Source organism: Amblyomma maculatum, chromosome 6, assembly GCF_055883805.1.
Source record: "Amblyomma maculatum isolate TAMU_Amacu chromosome 6, ASM5588380v1, whole genome shotgun sequence".
NCBI classification, from domain to species: Eukaryota; Metazoa; Arthropoda; class Arachnida; order Ixodida; family Ixodidae; genus Amblyomma; species Amblyomma maculatum.
This window is the reverse complement of record NC_139349.1, coordinates 91431077-91448441: the sequence shown is the minus strand read 5'-3', so window position 1 is coordinate 91448441 and position 17365 is coordinate 91431077. Positions and strand designations below refer to the sequence as shown.

Sequence of the window (17365 nt, the reverse complement as noted above, 5' to 3'; positions counted from 1 at the left end):
AACAGTCGCCTTCTTAGGTGGAGCTTGATTTTACAGCAGTACAATTTTGAAATAAGATACAAAAAGGGGAAGTTAAATGGGAATGCGGACGCGCTTAGCCGATCTTTCTAAGCGGTCCGAGATGTTCCTCACCATGTATCCAAATTGATAATCAGGTTTTTTTTTTTTTTTTTTCGTGCGCTTGTATATGTGTGGCTATGTAAAGCAGCACGTTTGGTTTTCTAGGAATACGTGGGTCCTGAACGTCTTGAGAGTGGGCTTTTCTCGAACAACAATGGCAGTTTTCTTTAACCTGGTCTCTTCAGACGGGAGCCGAGTGCTTGTTTAGACATGTGGTTGAGTTTCAGACAGCTCGAGCAATTTGGCCTACAACAATCAAGACAACGCGACAAGCAACAGCGAGCTTCAAGCGTTCACGTGCAGGCCATTAAGTCGTCTCTTCATGCAGCAGCTGCGGCTGCTGCCCTCCGAGTCTCTTCTGGCGGGGGAGGAGGCTGTTACGACCAAGCATCCGCATTTGCGCGCTCTATTGTTCGCCTGTGGGCATGGATAAGTTTTGTGAAAATGTGGTGATGGTCCAATGGCTCTAAGTGAGCCTGTTTCCAGGAATCCTGTTTTGTAAGCATGTTTTGCTTTGTGGACAACCTGCAAATGCCAAATTGGCCCTGTCAAGAGAACGTCTGGAAAAACACAAAGAAACGTCCCCCTGCGTGAAATAGCAGGAAGTGCTTTCTTTTGTTCACCCTTCCAGTCGAGAAGTGCTATCTTCCAGTGATGAATGCCTCCTATCCAAAGGAGACGACAGAGTGACATGTCCGCTGACGTGCAGGACAAGAAAGGAGCATGACTCATACGGCCATTAAGTGATTTCCCGGGAATGCAGGAAAGATTTGCAATTGTCGAAAAGGGACCATGTTGGGAGCCCTATGCGGCGCCACGTGCACTCGGGTTTCTGAGAAGTAAAACCCCTTGTCAGAACCAGCCTGTGGTTTCTTTGCTGAAGAATAGAAATGTACCTCCTCTCCTCGCCGTTCCCAAGCTTTTCCCGCCAACAAGTGATCACGCCCAACGAATGAATGCCGGACCAGTCAGTGCTTCAGACCATCAGTGCAGTGATGTGTTCGATTGGATGCCGATACCTGAGGGGCGTGCCCTGGATTTGGTTGGTCAGCATCTTCAGAGAGGGGCTGGACATAGGGGGGTTTTAAGGACGCTGCAGAGCACGAAATGTCGCTCTGGGCCCTGGGTAAACGGCTCATCCAGTCGCTTCTCGCTATGAACTCTTAACGCTTGTCATTTTGCTGATGTACCCTTCTTCTTCATGTAAATATTCTTGTAAATACGTTTTCTCAAAGTGCCAGTAAACCTGCTTGTACATATTTTACCAACTTCGAAGATTCAGTCCTTCTTCAACCCGGAGTCTCTGCACGCTACCAAGTGAAGGCCGGGTCGACGTAGCCCCAGCGTCACGACAGTTTCACCTATGCAATTTCATGGACAGTGTGTATATCTGTAGAATGAAGACTATATTAAAGATTAACAAGGAAAAGGAGACAAAGGAGCATATATTACACAACCAGAATAGCTAACAAGTCCAGTAGCCCCAACCAGATGTCCTTGGCGTGCCTGATTGTTTACGTCTAGATGCGAGAGTAATATGTACGCAACTTTTGTTTGCGTCAAACCAAGTTACAATCAGCAACAACCGAAACAACAGAAGCCCGGAGGCTCCTATCGCTTGAGTCGCCTCGTGAAGCTGTGTGGGGCAACATAATTGCTTTTCCTTATTTGCGTCACCCCAAACCTGAAGCTCGGTGCTTAGATTCGTATGTAGTTAAAAAAAGAAAAAAAGTGCATTTGGTACACTTATTTCTTCGTTATTACTCGCGCGGTAGTAATTGCTTGCTTTCTGTCGTTTCCGATAGGTCGCAATTTGCTTATGCAACATGGCTATCGATTTGGTGGTGCACGAAGATTGTACTCTACCCGCTGCATCACAAGTTTATCCCATGAAGAGCTCATTAAGTGCGTCGCAATCGGTATAAACAGAGGCCATGGAACGGAAGTGACGTCTGCAGTTCCTTTAGTATTCAATGTATGAAGTGACAAGTATGCGCAACAGACCCTATATATATTTAGAATCGATGCGATACGTTGCCCTATTCGTTTTATTTTTATTTTATTTATTCTTTTCGCGTGCCGGTTCTTCTTTTGCCAAGATCTTCAACCTAGTGTGCACAATGACTCAGCGATTATGGTGTTCAGCTCTTGAACATCAGATCGTGTTATGATGCTGACCGCGGCGGGCATATTCTGGTCGAATAAAATACGCAAACGACTGCCTTGTGCTATGCAGTGTAATTGCATGTTGACGGCAGTTGATCCAGATCAATGAAATTAATCCGCGGCCCTCCGTAACGGTAGCTCTTCATACTCCGTTCTCCCTCTTTTCACGGTGTCCTTTCGTCTCTACGTGGTTCGTGTTCTTACTGCGAGAGAGACTGTTTCTTCATGTTTAATTTCCTCGTAAATAGTCATATTTTATTTTCATCTAGCCATGCCGCAGGCCGACGGTTTGGTCTGGCGGGAGAGGCATTCCATCAAAAATATTAAAGATTACAAAATTATTCTAAAACCAAAAAAGGCAAATTCAAGAACTCAGTGCACCTCAAAGCGCATTTGTTCTTTTATGAAGTCTTTTGACTGAAAAATATTTCCTGGCTAGGAGTTCCTTCCATTCCTTTACTGCTTTGGAAAAAAAAAAAAATCTCGTTCTTATAAGGGTTTGCATTTGCAATAATTGGAGCTAGTGTGTGCTGTGTAGTGCGCCTTGTTCTAGCTTGCAGAAGGAAATTCGGAATGTTTAGTCGAAGTTTGCCGTACAGAAATTTATGAAATAATAATAATAATAATAATAATAATAATAATAATAATAATAATAATAATAATAATAATAATAATAATAATAATAATAATAATAATTTGTTCACAGGAACGGAAAGGCGCAGTATCTGTCACACTTGTTCTGTGGACACCTGAACCGCGCCGTAAGGGAATCATCTTAAAGCAGCGCGAAAAAACAAGACTAAAAGGAACAGGAGACGACTGTGTCGTCTCCTGTGAAAAGTCTTGTGTTTTCGCGCTGCTTTAGGATGAATCCAATCCAACTCGGTCAGTTTTCTATACCCGTAAGGGAAGGGGCGAAGGTGGTAGTGAAAGCGGAAAGAGAGAAAGGGTGTCGTAGCGGAGGGCTCTGGAGTAATTTCTACCACCTGGGGATCTTGCATTGACATCGCACAGCACACCCCCGCCGGGGTGGTGCAGTGGTAAGACGCCCGACTGCTGTGCCGGAGTTCCCGGGTTCGAACCCGACCGCGGCGGCTGCGTTTCGATGGAGGCGAAACGAAGTGGCGTCCGTGTGCTGTGCGATGTCAGCGCACGTTAAAGATCCCCAGGTGGTCGAAATTACTCCGTAGCCCTCCACTACGGCTCCTCGTTCTCTCTTTCCACTTTCATTCCCACCTTCCTCCCTTCCCTTACGGCGCGGTTCGGGTGTCCACAGAGCAAGTGTGACAGTTACTGCGCCTTTCCCTTCCTGTGAACCAATTTATTATTATTATTGCACAGCACACGGACGCCACTTCATCTCGCTTTCATCGAAATGCAGCCGCCAGCGATCGGGATCGAACCCGAGTGCTCCTGAGCAGTATAGTCGGGCGTTTTACCACTGTACCACCGCAACGGGGCATGAAGTAGTACAAGTCCACTTATTTTCCTCAATGATGATTTTTTCATTCGTATTTGTCACTCTCCCAGCTATCACACCTCAATGCTTGCGAATTTTCGTTTTGCCTACACTTCGCCCTTTCGATGGAATACGTAGCTTCACCATCGCTACTCCTACGTCATTTTTCAGCAATGCAATATTTTAGACTTCAAATTCATTACCGCGTTTTTTCTTGTTTTGAAATGCCACTGGTCGCCTTACATCTCCTTAACGAGGAACGCCATATAAATAGCGACCAATTTCGAAACTACCGCCAAATGAAACGGTCATTGTCCCCATCGGAGCCGGCTCGGCACACGACGACGGCCCGAGACTGTAACCTCACCCGCTTCCACTTTTCAGCAGCTGTAAAAAAGCAGGACAGGATGTTCCTCTCGCGGGCGACGAGGATTGATAAGAGGCGCGCAAAAGAAGGGAAGCAGTTTGCTGAGGCTAGTTTCCACGGTCCGTGCGAGGAGCCGTGCATAGATAGGCTCGAAAGTAGGCCATAAATACGGCCTCCGCAGAGCGCGTGCGGCGTCGGTCACTTCACGCACCAGGAGCTGCCGTCATCCCGCGGGCGACCGTGTCCACGCGGACACGCCCATCTTGGGTTGCCGCTCGCCGCCATCTCTTGCGGGCTTTGGCCTCTCGCTTCCAGGAGAGGAGCAGTCACTTTATGCGCGGTCCCTAAGCTTAAGGAGGCTACGTCGCACTAAGGCCGCCACCCGTGGAGAGGAGAAAGAGAGAGAGATAGATGCCAGTGATCGATCAGATTTCGTAAGAAAGACTCTATCAGAGCTACTGCTTGCTGTTCACCTTCCAATATCAGCGTTCTCGCTCCGTGGCTCACCGATTCCCCGCATGTATGTAGTATACCTACCGGCGCCTTCTTAATGCCGGACTCCCGCAGCGGTTCACGAAAATCACTCTTGCGGCACGCTAGAAATGTGCGTACTCGAGTCCGCACCCGGCCGCACGATTGCTTTGCCGTCACACCGCATTCAGCATGCGTGGAGCTGCGCTCTCGGGTTGTTGCGGAGCTGTGCTGGGTCCTTCCCGAAAGGTAACTATAGCTAGTTATATGTGCAGCTAGCTGGACTGGAGCCGTTTCTGTCTGCGTGGGAAACAGGCACCGATGATCCTTCACAGCCAAGTCTCGCCTGGTGTGCGAGGTAATCGTTTTCCGCCTGAGCGCGGCGTTTTCGGGACACGCCTTCCGCCCCATCTTCGTCTCTGTCCACGACCTTCCGCGAGGGCTTTGTTTCAAACCGACAGCTCTTGGAAATAACCAGTTAACGCGTTTCGGCCGTCTCCTGTTCTGCCTGTTTGTGAAGAGGAGTAGCGATTCAGCCTTCATAAAGGAGCGCTCCTTCGAGGATCTATATATTTTAAGAGTGGCGAAGTTTTGTTCTGGAGCAGCGCCTTCAGTATATGAGGCCATGAAAAGGTTCGAATTAATGTTCTGCTGCCGGCTTAATTTGAATACGTGCATGCTTCTTCCCGTCTTGGGAGAAAGGTGCTGGGACGAGGGCACGCTTTTTCCCAGATTCCTACAAAATATTGCGAGATATTCAAGGTTGCGAATGTTGCAACCTCAGGAAACTGTGCGTGCATAAAAACGAACTATTCCATATTGCAACACAAGTGGCACAAGAAGCAGGCAGATGGAATGAGTGTGTTTGGGAAACCGAATTCGACCAGTTTAAAGAATGGGCACCAGACCCTTAATTGGCCCCGGAATACAACAATATCTACTAAATATGTAAATGTGAATGAGCAAGCAGTATTGGCCTTGAATATACTGAAGCGGCGGATCAAGAGGGGCCTTGGCCGTAAAGATGCAGGTTTGAGCACGAGTCACAAAAAACACCGACCGCTCACAGGCTTGGCTTTGTAAGAGAAACGACGAAACGCAACGCGGCTCACACCCGTCCCATCCAATTCATAGCGTGCTCTCACAAAGGGACGACTACAGAGCAAGCTACACAGCGCACGAAATCACCCCTCGGAGGAGCACAAAACAGAGACGTGGAAAAAGAAACAAATCTGCCCCCCTGGGCAGGAAACACAGGAAAGCACTTTTGCTTGCCGCTCGGCTAATTGCCGCGAGGAACGATCTACAACCCGTTCGGTTCGGCCGCCGTTTGTTTCCTGCTCATGCATACGCACGAAGTGCCCGTGGCGGCGTGCGAGTTCAAGACTCCTTTCGCGGGTCTTTCCCGCGTCGGGCCTGCGAAAACAGCCCTTTTAGTTACTGCCCGACGAAGAAGGCGGTGAGCGACTGAGAGCTCGTTTGTGCAGTGCCACCAAAACCGCACCGCCAGCGTCGGCATGTGTCTTGACGGAACGAGACTTCGATTCCGCGGCTAGACAAGTGCTTGCTTCTTCCAGTATGCGGTGTCTTAGTGGCCACTTTTTCTTCGTCTGTCTCGCGACTGAATCTGCCGCACTGGTAAGACACCGTCATTTCCGAACCGAAGCGAGTGATTTGTATTCCTCGTGGAGGTGCGCCTCTCACCAACCCTGTCGGTACGGTGGTATACACCTCTCTGTCTATACGCGTTTATATAGTATACGCGTCCCGCTGTCGAGTACGGAGACACACACACGCGCTTTGTGAACTGCGGTCGCGCCGGCTTTGAAAGCGATAACAAGGGGTGCGGACGAAGAAATAGAAAGAAGGGGGAGGAGGGAGCTTGCACTTACTCCTCGGTGACCGCTGCTGCTGGCATCGGTTCTCGTATAGCGAAATTTGCATTTGTGCCGCTCGCCTCTTTGTCTTCTGGTTTTTCCGGCCCGACTGCATGCGAGACTTGTCGGCGCGTCGTCCCACTCGCCGCAATCGAGTAGCTGCTGGCCGGCAGCGAGCTCTTACGACACGCGGAACCCGAGCGGCCATCAAAGCCCTAACGGTAGACAAACGCCATTCGTTATTGCAAGGCGGTGGCCGACTCGGCTGTCTTCGTTCGCCGCAGCCCGGATCGAACGTCGGGATCCCCAGATATGCTGCGTTGGTTGAAGATATTGCTGCCTTGTATTTCATACATTTGTTGTTGATGTTGTCGCTCTTGGTAGCCCCGCCGTGTTCACTATGGAGGCTTGACGCTGATATCAATGATATGAAGAGAAATGAACACTTCGAGGCGCAACTGGTTCGTCTTGGTATGATTGTACTAATGGATCGGCGCTGAACAGTCTCCCGGAAGGACATAACGTCTCGGATTTTAGAACCACGGGGCAGCAGTCAGATTAGAGAGCAGAAATTAACTCCGCGGCCCCTGAACAGTGACTTCATCGTCAAAGATTAGGATGAATCTGGAATCAGGCAGCAATTTATAATTCTCCCTAACTCATTTCTCGATATCTTCTGGAGCCCCCACCCTAGCCCATCCGGCTATTTATTGCGGGTCCCCTGATCTGTGGTCTGACCCCTCCGTTCGGTGTAATATTTCACCAAGGTCAGTGAATTCTCAATCTGTCAGCTTGGTAAAGCCGAGCTATTTGCAAGCCACCGCCGTGCAGCTCATGGTCGCCTACTCCGCCACGTACCCAGCGATATGCACTGAAGCACGGAATGTATAGTTTATCTCTGATCTGGATTGATTACTAATTCGCAAACTATGCATACGCTGACAAGTGATGTATAGTAGTTTGCTTTGATTAGAAAGTGCAAGTAGACGAGAAGACCTTCTCCCGAATGGTGTATGGTTATATGCCACATGTGATATGTAAACCAGTAAGCCCAGCTCCCGCATATCACTTTTAAGTGCTTGCTAGCAGCAAGTTATTGTAATATAATGTTATGAATATATTAATCCGAACTGTCTAACCTGGCGATGAGTTGATTAATTTCGCTTTGAATGTTTGTTCTGCTCTCTACACTGAAGAGCTATATGACTGCCACGAAAAGTCATCTGCATTCGGTTTTGAAAATAAACAGTGAACAACTGCAAGCACCTGCGTAGTACATAAATTTGCACAGAAACGTTTGGTAGATTTCATATCAGGAATCTTTAGATGTAGCTTTCAAAGATGCATGCTCGACCGCTTTGCTCGCGAGAACGAACATGTTTCAGCGCCGTAAAATTTTGTGGGCGCCTGGTGCGCGCCGAATATTTCTTCCTCATATTATTTCCGTGCGGCCGCCGGTCGTTGATTGTGCAGGAACAGATACACTGTTTAAACCAAGCGCGATGGAGAGCTCGATCTGCACAGAGTCCGTTTGCCGCCTCCATACCTCGCCACGATCGTATACGTCGCTTCTGCACGTACCTTACGAGGTTCTACATTGCTCTTATCTTCTAAATTTACGATTAACGGCTCATTCGGACGTTTAAAGCTCGCCTCATCCGCTATCTCTGCCCATCCTCCTCCTCTTCCTCCAAGATAGAGTCATCTCCGAGCTGAGAAGAGGAAGAAGAAGAATCGATACACACAGACCCGCGTTCACCATTTCACGCTTGTCTCCAGATCGGATCTCCCGAGAATTCATGCACGTTTCGTTGGCGCGAGTGCGCGACTGCAGATCGCCGCACTCTGCGGCGTGTAGTACTGCACGTACACCTTACTAAGCGATAAGGCACGCAGAACGGCCGGCGGGCCGCGCAAGGCGGGCGCGCGCGAGGATTACAAATTGAGAGGGCGTGCGTGTACTAAAGCTCGTCGAGAGAGAGCGCGCACGACACACGCGACTAACGCGACTGACGATGCAGAGAAGGGGGGGGGGGGGGGGGGGATCGCGCACGTCGTGAACCACGCCGCAAGCGGGACACAAAAGGGCGCACTGCCAACGACAGTGCGTACGGGCACGCGTGCCGACACCGGTGGTACTCGAGCCTTGAACGATGCAGCGGCGGAGTCGGCAGGGCGGCTGAATGCCTCTCATTCTGTTCTTATTGCATCTTTTTCGCGTTTCCTCCGATTCTCCCTGCATCCCGAAGTCTCGCCATCTCTTGTTCGCATTTGTCTTTTTCTTTTTAGTTTCGCGTCTTTCTGGTCTCCCGCCGAGCCGTTTTCTGGTCTTGCCTCGCCATTTGGACGCGGGTGTAACCGCAGCCGCTAGAGAAACGTGCCGTACCGTGGTCGGGCGAGCGAGAGCGCACGCGCCCGACTCGGCAGTTCGCGACACTCCCTAGCACGCCCTGTCAAGAAAGCGCGCGTGCTCTGGAGGCTCATGGAAAACGCGAACCGCGCGCGCGCCCCGTTGGGCTGCACTCGCGCAGGCTCATTTCTTCGCTTCGTGTGTGTAAGCCGGCGCGCGGTGCCGCGCCTTGTTATTTTTCTTCGCCATGTTGTGCACCACACTGCGTACGTTATTCCCTGCTGTCGCTACTTCCCTGGTAGCGAGCCTTTGTTTCGAGCTTTTCGTTCTTTTGATTCCTTACGGATGACTCGGCGCTCATCTTTTTGCCTAGAGTGCCTCCCTCGTCCTCACTGGATGAGGCTGAACTCATCAGGGGTCGTGCAATGCTCCTCCGCGACAGACGAGTCGCAAGCGGCGCGTTTGTTCGCTTTCAACAACGCCCCGTGATACAACGAAGAAACGACGCGGAGAGGTCACCACCGTGAGCTGCACCTAGGCAGATTTATATGCTAAGACTGCATAGCTCATGTTCTCTTTGTCACCCACTCGGGTCACCTTTTGTTCTTAGGTCGTCATTTAGCTCCCCTTGTCCTACAATGTACAACGTATGACTGGTAATCCGATGAGACAACCACGACGTGCATTGTGTGACAGTGTGCTGCGTCGTGTGCTGAGTTTGCCAGATAACAATTGAAATGTAGTGCTGTGAACACTATGCACTCATTTGCAAAATTAATTTAAGACGTGCACTTTCTTCGTGCAGAGAAAATGAGGGTAGAGAAGAGGAGAAGAAAGTACTCATGCGACGACACAGATGGAAATTTGGTGTAACTTAAGTGGTGCAGGCCAGGGAGACGGCAATAAGCCGAGCAGACTTGCCACGCTGCCTTTAGGCTGCACCCACCTCAAGCACAACGAGATGGCGGTCACTTTGATGTCGATGAATACATCGGGTATGCCATGTGATAGGCCAAATATGCGAGGACGTATGCAAAAGAGGGCATAGCTTCGATCTATACCTGTGTGTATTTGCATATAAACCTTTTTGCAACCGCCATACACCTTCTTAACTGCAGTTAACTCGGATGGCACAATGTTTTCCGGCGCCTTCGTTTTCATTCGCCTCACGCGGCTAGTTCGTGCACCTGCTCTAACAATACTTTCTCTCATGCATCTCCCGCGTTCACATGCTTCCCTTTTTTCTCTCCCTCTCTCTCGCTCTGCGCTATCCTCGGCGAAGGCATGGCGGTTTGTTCGGAGACTCCGCTCCGCGAAGAGAGGTCCGGGGGCGGTCGATTGCACACGCGCAAAATGCGTGGGTGTTGGTCGTCGTCCGTCGCTGATGCGGCATCGCATCTTAGGGCGATTCCTTCTCTGCGCTCTTTGAGTCGTTACTCTTGTTCAAGGCATCTCTGCGCGCTAAGGGAGTTGGAGGAGGGGGAGTTGCGCGTGGCTGCGGCGTGCTTAATGGTTGGCTTCTGCGCTGTAACGCACGAGCGTACGCCCAAGCCGTCGTCGCATTCTAGTCCTTATGGTGTATGCCCGGCTTTCTATTTTCTTGTTGTGACTAAGCGGGAATCGTGTGTATGTACACACAACGCTGTGTGAACCTACCGCAAAGAAAAAAAATAAATACGCGATTTCGAAACAGCGCAAACGCCCCTCCGTTCTTGTAAAAGAGGGCGAGCTCGTCTTGATACATGCAGAAACGCTCTGCGTGCCTTTGCTTTCGCCTCGTGGGGTGTGCTCCGTATGCCTTAGCGAGGTCTTCGTTCTCGCGTTATTTCTGTTGTCTTGTTATACGTGCCGAGAACTATATATAACCTCAGGCGACTGCGGTCGGTCAAATGTTGAGAGGTATGAGAGAATCGCGTCTCTCAAAGATATAATGAAAATTTAATACTTCCCAGTTAAGTAACAGATTCAAAAGGTGGAACTCATAGTTTGAGAGGACTTCGTATAGGCTGGACTACACTTTTTAGCGTGAGCACATTTCGTTCGTTTCATTGGCCTGCCTGTATTGCATGGAACAGATTTAGGAATAGATAGTGCGATATTAATCTGTGCTCTTTTTAACGCTGAAAAATGACTGCGGAAGGCGCAGAGGAAATTGCGCCGTGTGAAGCAGTAAGAACGGAATGCGCGCGGCTGGAGTCAAAAATATATAGCATATTATCCCAGCAAGGGTTGTAGTTTAATGACTAGGTATCACACAAAGGAGATTTCTGATACGCCGCTGTGTTAACGGGTATGAATGGACCCCGCGAGCGATAACTCAGAAGATTCGTCTAACTCCTGACTGCTACTAACACGCAGGAAGAATGAAGCGCGAACTGCGACTGACTACTACTACGGAACAGTGAGAAATAAAACGCGCACGGCACTACAGCTTTATCGCATCAGAGGGTGGCAATTAATTTTCATAATACGGTTTAATTATCATATTCGTGCACGCGGTACCTCGCTTCACGAGTGGCACAGTTAACTCCGTTTTACTGAGCACCGCCGGTAATGGCGTGGTTGCAAGATGGCCAGTTAGGAGCCATTAGACGACGCATACTGGTTCATGTGGGAAACGAATGCGCGCAGGGGAAGCTATCCAAGCGGTTACCTTGACCGATGGTTACTTTAGTTACGGCTGCCTCTCGTGGGCTGCAGACTTCTTGATGCTATCGCCACCGGCTTGGTTCAAAGTCATTCATTGTCTGCGGCGCGTCCGCAGGCGCCGGCGGCTTTGTTCGGCCATTTAAGAAAAGTTTTGCTCTGCTATTTTTCTTTTTGTGCGAGGTTAACTGCGTTTGGCGCTGAACGCGCACTCAGCATAAAAACAACAAAGCTGTCAAGTGACCTAGCAGGCTGACGATAAAAATCAAGCTGAACTCATAAGAAGCTCTTCACGTGTTCGTACTGTGACCCGAAAAAGAGCAACATATACTTACTTCTTTTGTGTCACAAATTTTCGGTTTTATGGCAGTACTGAGGTATATATATCTTGATCGTTTCTTTGTATCCACATAATATTTGCCGCTAAAGAACTCCAGGCGGTCGAAGCCCGTCGAGAGACCATCAGTATACGGCATACCTCAAACTGCTCAGCGGAGCTTTAGCGCACAGATGTCATTAACAATAGCCTAACCAATAACTGCATCTTTTTGTCGCATCTGCATCACTTTACGCATCAATAGCTTCCTCATTCCTATAACGCTGAGAAAAGGATCGAGGGCCGAATATTTATTTCTTGTGTATAGGCGCGTTTACTTGTACATTCTACTATCCAAACAAAAGGATTATCTGGATAGATTTTAGAAGAGTGTTTACTACATGCTCGCAAAAAAAAAAAGCCAAAACAAAATATGAGCTGCGCGATTTGATCAAATCTTTTTGAATTTACTCAAAGACAATATCGGGCATAATCCTGTTGATTAATAAATTCGGGGTTCACGCAATCTGAGAGCAGACAGACACGGTTGTTATTTTTGTCTCGGTATACAAACCTACCGAGAATCCGCAGTATCTTTCTGTTGTACCTAATTTTCTATAGGAGCCCAAAAGCGCACCGCAGTTTTGAAGAGCAAAATTGGCAACGGCAATCAAGCCTTCGGGCTCACACGCTGAGGGCAGATAACAGACGGCATTTTCGTGGGCAAGTGCTATCTGTCGCGGAATGAATGAAGGAGGGAAGAAAACGTTTTGTCTATTTTTTTTTTTTTTTTTGGCTTATTGTGCTCCCTGCGCAAAGATCGAGTGCCGAGGGCTGCCTCTCTCTCTCTCTCATTGCTTTACAACTCCCTGTTGATTTTCGAGCAATGCCACATCGATCACCGACATTAGCAGTCAATGTCTAGAGAGCGTGTATGAAATGATCCCTTCTTTCTTTTCCTCTTTTATTCTTCAGGTGAGCACCAAGAGAAGTGCGCTGGCTGCGGCAAGTCCTACTCGACCAGCGGCGGACGCCTCCTGAGCCGATACTGCCCGGCCTGCCTGGGGACGCTCGCGGGAAACGGGCTGTCTTCTAAGACTGGTCACTACGAATCAGAGCCTCCCAAGTCCCCGCCGCTCGACTCCAACGAGGACAGCAAGGGCAGCTCGCGCTCCAACCCGGACCTCGCCGTGTCTCCGACCACGCCGCCTCCTCCTCCGCGGCTGCTCTTCGGCGTCCTGGACCAGATGATGATGCGCTATCGCCAGTCTGCGCAGGCTTTTCTGCCGCCCTCCCTGTCTACCATGAAGTTTCTCGAGGGCGCTTCTATGCTCACGCCCTGACGACACGCCTCGGACCCGGCGGTGCGGACCCGACACGTGGGGGACTCTTGTGTGCGCGTGCCTTGAAAGTCTGCTCGGCTGGAGTGGTCCTCGAAGGCGTAGAAGTGGATGGAAGACGGCGTGATCTCAGACATTTTTCCAAGCGCGCAGTGCGGGCTGACGCCATCGCACCATCACGACCCGGAGAACTGGGATGATTTTGGTGTCGAGTTTGTACTGTACATATCTCCCTCGGAGTGGAGCTGGCGCCAACCATCCGTACAATTTGGACGCCGTTAGCCTGCAATCTGGTGAATTGAGTGAAATGAACTTGAAATGGCGATTGAGTTTTGCGTCTGAATAACACGAAGCGAGCTCAAGCAAGATTAAGTTTACGTGGCGACAAGCGTTTATCCGTATACAAGTACGCAGCTTATTTGCATTTTCTTAGCGCAGTGTCTGTTTTGAAATAGAAGGTGGTGTTAGTGGTACAACTAAACGGCTGGCAGAACCAAACTGCGTAAAAAAGTAAGAAAGCCTTTTTTTTTTTCTTTGTAGCGATATCTCAGCAGTATAAAATGAAAGAGTTTAAAGTTGAATCCGGACTAAAAAAGAAATTATAAAAGTAATTCCTCTTGTCTTTAACATTTGCATTATTTTCGTGCCTTAGGAGTGCTGCGCCGCTCACCTGGTGGAATGAATTTTCGGTGTTAAGCGTTCCCGGTGGCTTGTAATATAAACTGTTGCGCCAAGTGGTTCGTTCGCCTTCACGCTTCGCGTTCTCCCTGCGAAGGCAGTATGCACTTGTTATGAACAAATTAGCTTTTCTCCTAGAAGCTACCAAGTGCGAAATGCAAAGGTATTTCATCTAGACTAATGAAATCCTTATACACAGTTAAGAAAAGGCAAACGAATGGAGAAAAGGTGGAATTTTTTTTCCCCATCGGTTCCGACTGTAGAAGTGAGCTGTGTCAAAGTGTGCGACATCCTTGGTGTAAAGTTTCGTAGTTTTCTCCGGTGCCTTATGTTTGTATGGTGTTTACTGTCCAGAACTATGTGTGTCAATCTTTTACCCGTCAGTGCCTCATTCCGTGCCTTAAGCATGCAAATACTATCTTATTTGTACAAGCGTATTCTGCATGTGGCTGTACAGTGAATGTGACACAGATCACATGTTGTGGTTTAAGCACACTAACGTTTGTACACAGAGGAGCGAATTGTTCTGGAAAATAGGTATGTGCGGTGGGTCTGCACAGTCTGCATGAACTCTTTCCTTTAGTTAATGGAAGGAGGGAAAGAAGTGTAGATAATAGCAGTTGTGCTAGTGCGAGCAAGCTTGACACGGTGTGTGCTACAATGCCTTACATTTCCTGTATTTATTGCGGACAAAGTCTTTCTCGCCGAGAGACTATGTTCGGCGTCTGTTGTAAAACAAATATATATATATGTATAATCTAAGGGCGCACTAACTATACTTCGAAGAGGCATTGATTCGATGTCTGGCATGCCCGCTTGACGCAGTGAGTGCGGAAGCAAATAATCTACACCGGGCTACCCATTTCGCCAGTGTTCAATAACAGTGCCAATGCCTTGTCGCGCAATGTGCCTTTATGCCGGAAGCGCGCCACGCAGTTTTTTTTAGCACTTATTAAGGCATCCCAACTGTACATGTGTTAACAATTCCTATATGCAGAGCTCCTGTGATACACCCTGTCACCTAGTTGCCTTACTGCATGCGGCGTGAACACGTGTTAACCAGGGGAGGAATGCGCGAATCGCGGCGACTGTATAACACGCCTGACGCAGTGCCCAGAAGCCACAGTTTATATTTTAGCATCGACAGTTGTAACACCTGATTGCCGTAGTGTGAGATCGAACGTTCGCGATGCAGGCATGTTCTGGCTATCTTTGCCTTATGTACTTAAGACTCGCCTGTTAACATGCATTTGTTATAGGAGCCTAGGCCGTTCCCTGAAACAATGTAATGACAGGTGCCTGAGAAATTGCCACAGAGTGGCTTATGCAAGATACTTTTGATCTAGATGTTACCCACCATCGGCGCGTTATTTTTCCTTCCGCTTTGCATTTAATTTCCTTTATCCCATAGTCACCACAAGACAAATTCCTGTAAATGCCAACAGTATAAACATGAAAAAATCAACGTTTGCCTTGCACTCGTCGACTGCTCGCTCCTTTAAATTATATATATATATATATATATATATATAATTATATATTTCTCAGGACACAAAATTCGGCTTCTTTATGGTGTACTAGTGTTCCTGAGCAGATGCAGGCACTCCAAACGCACGAAAACGTTGAGGACACCTTTCGACAATTTAGAGTGCATAAAGTACAACCAGACCTGTAGTGTAGCTGCGCAGTAGCCTCAATCATAGCCTGCCATCTTTAAAAACGACGGCGCCTACGCAAGGACGCCAATTAACAACACTTTGAATTGTGTGGCATAGTGCTTGCCGGCTTACGATCTCTCATCACCTCAAATGTGCTTCGAGTCAAGCGGCGCGTTTGGAATGGCGATGAGTGTGCTGAGAGACAACATGTGGTGTGGTGAAAGTACTTTGTAACATATTTTTAGCCTCCGTTGTTAGCAGCAAGCGTAGAAGAAAATGCCTTATACAAAGAACAGAATGCATATTGAATTGACGAAATACAGTATGCAGTGGATGTGTGCTTTGCCATCTTCAAGGTAGCGCCTGTGTTGTTGTACGGTGTTCCATCAGTTACATGTAGAAGATGCCTGTGCGCTTCAAGTCCTGTACGAAGCCTTTCAGCGTTCAATGGTGTGCATAGCTCAAAAGCGGAGATCGAAGAAGTTGTTTACGATTATCTAGTCTATTCACCTACGTGCCTTGTCTTCTTGTTGCATTGTATTTAGTACTTTTGGGATGGAAATAAACGTTGACAGAGTCAAAACGCATCATCGGTTTGCGTCTGCCTCAATAAATTTAAAATCGCTTTCTGCTGTCATTTCAGGACAAATGCACGGAAAAGCGGTGAAACAAAACGCCCTCACAAAACCCCGGTACTTTCACTGAAGATGGGAGCTTGTTTGCCATTGTCTTGTTTCTTCGCTTTGCGGGTTTTTGGGAAAGATATTTGAGAGAGACAAAGAAAAATTATTGATAAGCAGGAAATATGGAAAGGATTTACAAAGCCTTGCAATGAATAATTTTTCGCTTTCTGTCCGCCCCTCGGATTCTCTGCAGCTACTTGATTGTGGGTACTACCTATCTACTTCCGACAAGTCAAAAGGTAAAAAAAAAAGGGTCAGCTGGCGCTTACATAGGATTATATAGGAAAATATTATCTACCCTCTCCCGACACAAAATCAACTTCAATTCATGGCATTTTGATATTTGGAGGTTTCCACTTTCTGAAAAGTGATGTGAAAGTGGTTTCTGACTCTCCTTAGTACAGTTGCCCGCTGATTGTGTAATATCGCCTATCACATGCGCCATTCTGCACAATGATGATGATGAACAACATTTATTGATACAAAAGTGAGAGGGCAGAGCCTAAGACCTTCCAAAAGGATCGTATACTCCAACTTCCAAGTCATGTGCATTTGACACATCCGCCGCCCTCATGCTCATGCAGTCGTTCGGTTGATCGTGCCGCTCCCAGTGTGCAAGCTAGAACAACGCTGAACATTTCCGCACAGTGATAAATATAGTCTAGATTTCTCTCGAACTCAATTACAATGCTACAATAAGAAGACACAAAAAATAAAACGAGAATGATTAAACCTTCTTTAACTATAGGAAGTGAAACTAGTAGAAAGTTATGTGCGGCACCCTTACGGAGCTCTCCCTGCCAGTACATACACACTGCGCACACGGATTTTCTAACAGACGATTCCTATTTCCACTTATGAATAACGACGAATACCTCTGGTCACAACTTGTGCGCTAAGTGCACCAAACTTGTGAACACGCTTGTTTATGTTATTTCTGATCCCTGCAGCTTTCTACTTTATAACGCCTTCTGGCAAAGATTGTTCGCCATCACCTGCTTTTGTTTATAGCTTATGGCAGCGCACCTGCACAGACGTATAACGGCATACCAACTCGCCCTTCAGTCTCTGCTAGTGCTGATTTCCTTGTCCGTGCACAGGGCCTATGGCGCATTAATATTCAAACGAGAAACCTTGGGCGACACGTAAGCTCCGCCGTTAAAAGTTAGACGCGATAACTTTCACACACACACGGACGATGTTTTCTCACTTTTTAATCTGTTTAACTTATTTT

At 48.1% G+C, this 17365-nt stretch overlaps 1 protein-coding gene across 2 annotated transcripts in view; it reads left to right on the top strand.

Moving 5' to 3' along the window:
* The window catches only part of LOC146186235 (uncharacterized), a 123567-nt gene extending 108260 nt beyond the window's left edge, over window positions 1-15307 (top strand). For both annotated transcript variants that reach the window (XM_084607108.1, XM_084607107.1), the window contains one exon: window positions 12748-15307. In XM_084607108.1, the coding sequence (XP_084463234.1) occupies window positions 12748-13115 (368 nt within the window). In that variant the 3' untranslated portion in view covers window positions 13116-15307. The remainder of the gene's footprint in view (window positions 1-12747) is intronic.
* Window positions 15308-17365: the final 2058 nt, after the last annotated feature.